Here is a 9,689-nt window from a genome sequence, read left to right on the forward strand (position 1 = left end):
ATGTACGTTGTGCATGATTAGTGGGTAACTCTAACAGTTTTATTTGCCCTATGTAATCAAAAAGAATAACTTGTGCTTAAATCGTTGTGTTGTCAATTTCTGTAGACATATGGGAACTCAACATAATTGATGACTATTCAACTTCTATCTTAATTGTGGATGCTTGGTAGAATGGTATTAGTACAATGAAAGTTGGTTTTTATCAGTTTCGTGTTATTCGATTAATATCATCACTGTCACATGCTAAAGGTAATAACAATGGCTATAGAAGGAAGTAATAATGAAGTTGTGATCTCATGAGTGTTTATTATTGATAAATTGAAGTGTTAGTTAAGTGGTTAATTAAGTCGTTAATTATAGTTAATATTTAATCAACAATTTTAAGTGTTATTATCTTAACATTGAGAAGTAATCATACATTGGTGAGTGAGTTTAATTAGACAATAATTTAGTCTGAGTTTCTGAGGGAACGAACTAGAAAGTATTCTATATTACTTGCGAACGCGTATACTTGCGTGAATATTAGCGCGTGTTTTCGCCCTAACACAAACATTCCCCGCTCACAGCCCCAGGGTGCATGTCACAGCGACACGGGTATAACAAGATGGGTATGACGTCAATTAGTCAGGCATGCCTTTTCATGATTCAGCATGCCTTTTTACTAATTTTTTTTAATAATTATTTTAATATTAGAAATATCCAGAAATAACAAATATAATTTTAAAATATTTATATATATATTTTAATATCTAAAAAGTTACTAATTTAAATGAGTATTATGATGGTTGATTGTTAATGTCAACTAACTCTAATTTTATATTCAAATTCATTGTATATTAGTATAATAATTATTTATTAAATTTTATTATATTTAATTAATAAATAACATGCCATTTGGGCATATCTTTTGGCAAAAAATATGCGCCCAAAGCCGGTTGCCAAACAATTGACATACAAGGTGTTAAAAAATTTGAGCATTTGCGTGGGAGAGGCCCCTTTCTTGTCACAATTGCTTGTTCAAAGAAACAAAACATAGCGAACTTGGCAATTTTTTTCATTTTATGAGCATCTTTGCTAAAAGCTCAAATGCCTCGTGAAGATAGCTTTTTTTGTTGTTAATATTACAATTTATGAATTACAAGAAGAAGAGTATTATTTATTTATCATAAGCACTGTATCAGTTATCTACTGATTACATACTTGAATTACTGAGTATTGAAAGTAAAGAAGATGATACATTTTTGTTCTGAAACGAAGATCTAAGAGAGAGAGAAAGAGATGAGCTCTCTAACTAACTAACAAGAGATTGATACTCTAGTCTATTTATAAACTATGGGCTCAGAAGTTAGTTATAACAATAATCTGAGTTGTCACTCCTAGTCAGATTGCTGAGCTGGCAATTGATCCAATCCTGAATTCTCAATAGTTATGTCCTCATTAAAGCAGCAACTAAGGTACACTAAAGAACCACACTATTCTCGAGGTATGATAGAGGTAATAGTTAAATGGTTTCCGGATGACAGATTGGGGCTACTCAGTAAGCCATCTGTACCATGCAATCTTCTCTCCATAAAGAAACCAGGTTTCTTAGGATGAGCCAGTTTCATCTTACTACTCAACATTAGAACCACTTGGGACATAAGTGGTCTATCTATTGGATCTTCTTGAACGCACAATAGTCCAATATGGATTACTCGAAACACTTGCTCCAGGTTACTTGATTCCAGCATCACCTCATCGATTAGTCTTAAAACCATTCCTTCATTATAACTCTTCCAAGCCTATAGGTTATAGATAATTCTTGAGTTGTCAGACAACTTGAAGAAGAAAAAAAATCTTACTGTTACAATCTGTTTTAAAGCTGAAAATGTAGCATAAAAGCATTATAATATTTTCATGTATGGCTTACTTACATGTCCAAGTAGGTTCAAGCTGTGATCAGGATGATTGAACAGTCTGTTTTTCTGTCCACTCACTATTTCTATGAGTAAAACACCAAAGCTAAATACATCTGATTTAACAGAGAACATCCCGTCAATAGCGTACTCAGGGGGCATGTAACCACTGAAGGAGATCAAAGATAGAGATATTATTGGCAGTCGTGAACAAAAGAAAACAACGAGATTGCATAGTCCTAGAACTTCTTACTATGTCCCAACAATTCTTGATGTATTTGCTTCAGTTTGGCTTCCTTTGAAACATCTGGCCATGCCAAAGTCTGAAATTTTTGGATTCATTTCATCATCAAGTAGAATATTACTGGCTTTGAGATCTCTATGAATTATTCGTAGCTTTGAATCTTGATGAAGATATAATAGTCCCCTTGCAATGCCATTTATTATGTTGTATCGTTTCAGCCAGTCCAAAGAGCTTTTTATTTCTTCGTCTATGAAGATGTCATCAAGAAGTCATTTACGTTTAGATATTGAATAAATAAAATACCAAAAAAATGATATTAAACATTGTTTTCAGTTCAGAACGTACCAAATATGAATAAATCTAAACTCTTGTTAACCATATATTCGTAGATCAAAATCCTTTCTCCTTTCTCAGTACAGCAACCAACAAGAGTCACAAGATTTCTGTGCTGAAGTTTCGCAATACATGAAACTTCATTTATGAACTCATCTACTCCTTGGCGAGAATTCTTCGAAAGCCTTTTAACAGCTATCTCATGTCCATCCTTCGAAATTCCCTAAATCATTGATGATTATTATTCACCAAAATTATCATGTTGATGATTCCACACTTAGCACTAAGAACACATTTTTTAACATGCAGTGAGACAATGCTACTCGTTGTATGAATCGTTTTACCAAAAATTGCATGCTGTATATGAATACAATCACCTTGTAGACAGATCCAAAACCGCCTTCTCCAAGCTTGTTGTCATCAGAGAAGTTATCAGTAGCCGTCGCAACTATTTTGAAGTCCACTAATGGCAACTCCCAATCTTCACTCTTAATTTCGTTCGTAGCAATATTTTCTGAACTTATTTTCAAGTTTACTGAAAAGTTTGAAGTAAAATTAAGGACGTAATGTACATTACTGATAATTATTTAAATGCTTGAATGATACTTTTGACCTGTAATTCATATTGATCACATACAATTTCATTCATAAAGATCACTTATATAGTTTCATTCGTAGTGATGCAATATTTACTTTCCAGTTTAATGACAGTTTTCGATTCAGTGAATAATTTACCTTCTCCTTTTTGCCTTCTCTTTCTAAACACATACAGGACTAATAATGTTAGTACCGCAATTACAAGTCCTACGCTCATTAAAATGATCCATATATGCCCTTTTGCTTGGGACCCCGGATCGCTAACTGCATTTCCACAAATTAAGAACTTAAACAACAGTTTAGAAAGAAAAGATTTGAGGCTGTATTCGATAATTGCATTTCATATAATAACAAAGTTAAGAACTCAAAAGAAAGTGTTACCTGATTCAGATGCTGGCAATTTTACATAAAAATCTTGTCCGTCTTCTGTGTACCCTTTAATGTCAGTTAGATCATTGAACCATAGGATGCATCCACTTCCACCTAATCTAATATCGGCATTCGCATAAGCTTTACAAGAACAGTTCTTCAAACACAATCTCCCACATTCTTTAAGGTTGATTCTCATGTCAAACCATGAGTTTCGCGTGTCTGGTAACTTGACACCCGAATATTTCATAAAAGTTGCATCCGTTCTGCAGTCTAGTTTTTTCTGAAGAACACACCCACTAGACCAATCTACTGTCCAATTATTTGGGAATCTAGGAACATATCCTCTCAAGCATTCACACTTCGGTAAGCTGTTCATGTTACAGACACCATAAGCACCACAGAATCCATATTGATCACAGTCACTGACCATTGGGTCTACAACTACAGTCCACGTTTGAGTCTCATAATTCCACGCAACAAGCTTTGTTTCTCCAGTGGAACTCAATGTGTACCTTACAACAGCAGATGTTTTTTTAATGAGATCAAACTGATAATAGATTTCCCTCTCATTGATAACAAATTTCTCTGTATATATTCCATTTAGATTACCATTTGGAAAGCCACTATACTGGCGACCGTTCCATGGTCCAAACCTACACACTTCCACAGAACCTTTTAACAGAAATATTTGTGGAAAACCATTTGGATTAATTCGGTCTATAAAATCTCCTGTGGATGGATCATCAGTACTTTTCCATGATGTGTAGTACCTGTCTAGGCCGGTTACCATGTCCAATCCAACCTTCATGCCAGGTAGCATATTATCTCCGGGATAATCAAAGCTCTGCCAAATGAAATTGTTGATGTCATGATCATCATCCCTCAAAACTAAATTCCCTGAATCTAATAGCTGCGCAGCAGGGTTCTTGATAGACAGAGATGTATTGGATGACCATATTATCCCATTGACCGTTTGCAATGTAATTCCCTTATCATTAACTCTAACCACGCCTAAGGTATTCATAATAGGAGTGTTTCTGTTAGCAACCCATACAACCGTTCCGTTGGATATTTTCTTGTACCAGATGCCAAGATATCGATTTGTGGACCTACCGGGACTGAAAAATCCAAGCTCGAATTCTCCACCAGATGATATGATGGTCTCACCATCCCTAATGGTCTGATTTGCTCTAATGGTGTCTATTGCTTTGGAGTTTGTCGAGGTAGCTAACAAGCTTAAGAACAACAGAATGATAACAGTTTCATCCATTGTAATGCTCAGGCCTAGTGACAAAATGTATCTGTATAGAGTATGACTGGTTCTAGTTTTTGAAGGTGGACTTGCATTAAGTATAAAATACGCTACATTTCAATTCCTCCACTTGAAGCATGACAGTTTCTCTCCCTGTCATTTTTCCACACCAAAATCTTCAAAGTTTTGAACTGGCTAAACAAGACCTTGACTTCATACATTTCCAAAGTGGCCATCCGATAATGATGTAAATATCAAGAATCTTATATCTATTTAGTCTTCCTAAATATGAGATTATCTTAATAATCTGAAACAGCTACTAATATAAACTTTGGTAATTTTTATCTTGGGTTGCAATAAGTTGATTGTCTAAGACTAGCTCAACGGAGGTCAGCAATTAACAACTTCCGGAAAAGATAATCAGAAATTTTACTATTCAATAGTATTCTGCTTTCTCCAGCAAAATCCGATATATGGAAGGCGTGGAAGCTGATGCTGGCTAATCCATCGTTGTAAATTCAACATACTTGAGTCCTGATGAAAAAGAACAACTTAATTTAGGTAAGCACTCTACCAGGAGTGCAATGATTTGTGTACAAGTACTAGAAGGCTGAAGTATTCCATGCATTTCTCAATATCCCTGCAAAAGCTAATAGTTTTTGCAGAAAGTTCTTTTTATTACAACGATATAATTATCTAACCCTAAACATGATGATATCTGATTTACCAAAATCACAGTCAGTTCAGTATACTAAAAACCAGTAACAATTGATACACATTACTGACTTACAAGGTTGGAGTAATTAATTATATATGGAGCATGAGGCGACTCATTTCACCATTTAGAGCATCTCCAATAGAGGTTGCAAAAGAGTTTGCTTACCAAAGTTGCCAAAATTTGACAATTTTCTAAAATGGTTAAAATACATATACTAATGCAAAAAGTTTATATCAATAATGTCTTTTTTAATTTATAAATCATTTACAATTTAATTTAAGGGACCATATAGGCAACAATTAAATGTTGTTAACTATTGGAGTAGAATAGTCAAGTTAATATAAAATTGAATGAAAATAAAATATTAATATATATGATAATTTGGCAAAGTTGACAACTAACTTGACAACCCCTTATTAGAAACCCTTTATTGGAAAGCTCTTGTAAGTGTGGCACTATGAAAAATAAATAAACAATTTAATCAATCAATGTTATTTTGAAAATTTTGGTTAGTATAACCAATCAATGCTATTGCAGCATCAATCTAGTTGATTATTTGCACTTCTGCTAAGTGACCGGAGAAGAACAATTCAATTTATTTTTTTTTATCAAAGAACGAAAATTACGACCTTAAATTATTTTAAATTTTGAACAGTCTAGAAAATCTGTAAGAGCAAGTCCAATGGTGAGCTATATCTTGTGCTATATCTATATTATAGCTCAAAATCAAAAATTTCAACTACAACGGTGTGCTAAACTTTGTGCTAAAATAGCATATTGCTATAATTGGTGCTATATTTAGCACAAATTATAGCAATAACTATAATTGCCACCTCATCAAAAAGTAAAAAAGTGGAGGGAAATGAATAAAAAATAGATTTATATCTGAACCTATTCAAGTACAGTACATGAATGCACATATATTCATTCATCATCCAGTTATCTTTACAGTACATTAATAATTTTTTACACAAAATTAAAAACATGCAATATTTATTACAAAAATTTAAAATGATGCAGCTTTACCAGAAAATTAAAAACATACATTTAATTTTATCAGAACACCAACCATCCACATTTATGCCTCACACCCACCTTTGCTATTGCATTCAACGTCCAACAAATTGTTTTGTAGACTATTTGATAAATACCTCTATAAATATATATATGCAAGACTGATCATCTAGAACCAAAACACCAACAATGTCCTCTCAGTCTTATGCAAGAGGAAAATCATTCACGGCGGAACAAGATAAAGCAATATGCAAATCTTATTTGAGCATTACTGAAGATCCAATTGTTGCTAGCTTGCAGCCAAGGAGTCAATTCTGGAGCAGAATTCTACAAGAATATAAAGCGAAAATAAATGACGAGAGTCGGTCCGAAATAAACATCAGATCTCGTTGGCAAATTATCCAAAAATGTTGTAACAAGTTCTGTGGGTGTTTAAAAAGTGTTGAAAGTTTAAATCTAAGTGGAATCACACGCCAAAATGAGGAAAATTAATTTGATATACTGTATACTCTTTAACTTTAAATCATCTGCTCACTAATATAATTTTGCTTGATCATTCCTAGTATGAAATGACAAAATAATCATATTATGAAGATACATGAAAGTATTTTACTGGAATGGATGGTTGTTGGACCATATTAGAACAATCAATCAAGTGGCAGGATGTGACTCCCAAGAGAGCAATAGTTCTTGAAGATGTTCCGGTGTTCTACCAGTCTACGGATACTGATATGAGTCCTAAAAGTGGAGGCAGTGCTAGTGTGTCATCGCCAAAAAAAAGACCTATTGGAACAAAACTAGCAAAATCTAAAAAGGCAAAGGATCAAGTTTAAGAAGATAACAATGCAAGACACATTAATCTACTTGAGACACTCAACAAAACTATGGCTGAAAACCAAGCTAGATGGATTTAACTGGAAGAAAGGAGAATTGTTGGTGATTACTTGTTTATAGTTTTTGACAGCTGCTAATCAACATCATTTGGATCATGGCCTTTTCATCTTCGTCTGAAGAATCTCCATCAAAATCACCTCTCTGTATCCTTTTCTTTAAACTGCTCATATTTTGTTTTTCTAAAAGATAGATTCAATATGATATGCCGAGTGAAAGACAAATAATAAAGAGTATACTAGTAAATATATTGAATGTAGGTGGTTGAATTTATGTTTAAAATAATAGGATAGTTGAGAGTTGCTTAAATTTGGCATAAGATATAACACCAACCATTGGAGACGTAATATTATTTTAGCATCAAAAACCATTTTTTCGTGCTATATTATAGCAATATCTACACTTATTTTTAGCTCACCATTACACTTCTAAAAAGGCATAAAAGGCCGAAGTCATCCAACACAACAGACATGATAGAGGGACCCCAAGAGAATGATAAACACCAATGACAATAGACAAATTTATTCTGTCAGATCAACCAATGGCCTAGTCCACCAATTTCTAAACAGGGCACAGAACCATTTTAAGCCATGCAATTACTAATATCTCAATACAGCACAGGTGGTTGGAGGGAGATCCAAGAATAGATAAGAAAATCTTGGCAACCAATTAGATTGCAGATACAGATGTCATGAGATAACCAATAAGCTAACTATCAGCTAATATAAATAACTACCTTAACCTCCATCTTCGTATACTACTAACAATTACTACAACAATCATCATACTTTTTTTATTACCAATGGCTGCTTCAACAATGGCACTTTCTTCCCCTTCTTTTGCTGGGAAAGCTGTGCAAGTGGCTCCTTCTTCATCTGAGCTCTTTGGAAATGGAAGAGTCTCTATGAGAAAGACTGCCAAGAAAGTCACTGTTTCTGACAGCCCATGGTACGGCCCGGACAGAGTCAAGTACTTAGGCCCATTCTCTGGTGAAGCTCCATCTTACCTCACTGGTGAATTCCCAGGTGACTATGGCTGGGACACTGCTGGACTTTCCGCTGATCCCGAGACCTTTGCCAAGAACCGTGAGCTTGAAGTCATCCACTCCAGATGGGCTATGCTTGGTGCTCTTGGCTGTGTTTTCCCGGAGCTCTTGGCCCGTAACGGTGTCAAGTTTGGTGAAGCCGTGTGGTTCAAGGCCGGTTCCCAAATCTTCAGTGAGGGTGGACTTGACTACTTGGGCAACCCAAGCTTGGTTCACGCACAGAGCATCTTGGCCATCTGGGCTACCCAAGTCATCTTGATGGGTGCTGTCGAGGGTTACCGTGTTGCAGGAGGGCCACTAGGAGAGATTGTTGACCCACTTTACCCTGGAGGAAGTTCGATCCATTAGGCCTTGCTGAAAACCCTGAAGCATTTGCTGAACTTAAGGTGAAGGAGCTGAAGAATGGAAGACTAGCCATGTTCTCTATGTTCGGGTTCTTTGTGCAGGCCATTGTCACAGGAAAGGGTCCATTGGAGAACCTTGCTGACCACCTTGCTGATCCCGTTAACAACAACGCTTGGGCCTTCGCCACCAACTTTGTTCCCGGAAAGTAAATTTAAGAAATTGTTAAGTAGATTATGAGTTTCTTGAGTACTGTTTGGTTTGGAGTTTTTAAACTCTATGTGAATTACTACTTACTACTACATGAAATATATATGATTTCAACTTTTGAGCAAGTCCTTTGGTGCATAACTTTGAATCGCAAATTCTAAAGCCAACCGAATACAGAACTACAGTTCATTAATTCTACTTTCCTAACAGAGTCCTGCCTGCCTCAGATGTTACGGGTGTTGGGAGATAATCTTAAACTAGAAATAATAATATTTTTTTCAAAAAAAAAGAAATAATAATATTTGTTTCCATTTATTGTTTTGATTCGATATCTACATACATGACTTGGTCATGTTAGGTTCATGGACTGATCGTAGGAAGTTGCATGATAAAGTAAGAGATGGAGTCAATTTAGGAGAGTGAGGAATTAGTGGTCCTAATTTCTAGTATTTCAGTTGTATTCATTTCATTATATACTAGTTGGTAACCACGGACCCGAAATTAAAAATAATAGCATTTCATTATTATTTGCATAAAAATAAAACTCATAATTCATGCAAAATACAGATCTAAATATAAAATATACAATGCTGTTAAAATATGTAGTTAAAAACTCGAAGTTAAGTGTAACTCTAAAATTTCACCGTATAGTTCTAGTTATGCATGCACCAAATTATTTATTTATATAAATATGACATGTTAATTTACTAATATAATTATTTTAAAGTAAACTGACGCTTGGATGTTCAACAACAAATAAAAATTGAACGGAAAAT

The 9,689-nt window shown here is 34.6% G+C and overlaps 1 protein-coding gene and 1 pseudogene across 2 annotated transcripts; one reads left to right on the forward strand and one right to left on the reverse strand.

Annotated features, from left to right (window-relative positions):
• Nucleotides 1-1,222: 1,222 nt before the first annotated feature.
• Nucleotides 1,223-4,740, reverse strand: LOC141672488 (G-type lectin S-receptor-like serine/threonine-protein kinase At4g27290). 2 transcript variants are annotated; one of them, XM_074479103.1, is made up of 7 exons: nt 3,451-4,740; nt 3,208-3,333; nt 2,850-3,007; nt 2,485-2,695; nt 2,149-2,386; nt 1,914-2,064; nt 1,223-1,781 (listed from the first exon to the last, which is right to left on the reverse strand). In XM_074479103.1, the coding sequence occupies exons 1-7, from the start codon at nt 4,709-4,711 to the stop codon at nt 1,473-1,475; spliced, it is 2,454 nt and encodes an 817-aa protein (XP_074335204.1). In that variant the 5' UTR covers nt 4,712-4,740; the 3' UTR covers nt 1,223-1,472. The 2 variants fall into 2 exon arrangements, with proteins under 2 accessions (XP_074335204.1, XP_074335205.1); XM_074479104.1 differs by having other exon boundaries at nt 1,681-1,817.
• Nucleotides 4,741-8,058: 3,318 nt separating this feature from the next.
• Nucleotides 8,059-9,038, forward strand: LOC141673061 (chlorophyll a-b binding protein, chloroplastic-like; annotated as a pseudogene).
• Nucleotides 9,039-9,689: the final 651 nt, after the last annotated feature.

The sequence above is a fragment of the Apium graveolens genome, chromosome 7 (assembly GCF_009905375.1).
Source record: "Apium graveolens cultivar Ventura chromosome 7, ASM990537v1, whole genome shotgun sequence".
Taxonomy (NCBI): domain Eukaryota; kingdom Viridiplantae; phylum Streptophyta; class Magnoliopsida; order Apiales; family Apiaceae; genus Apium; species Apium graveolens.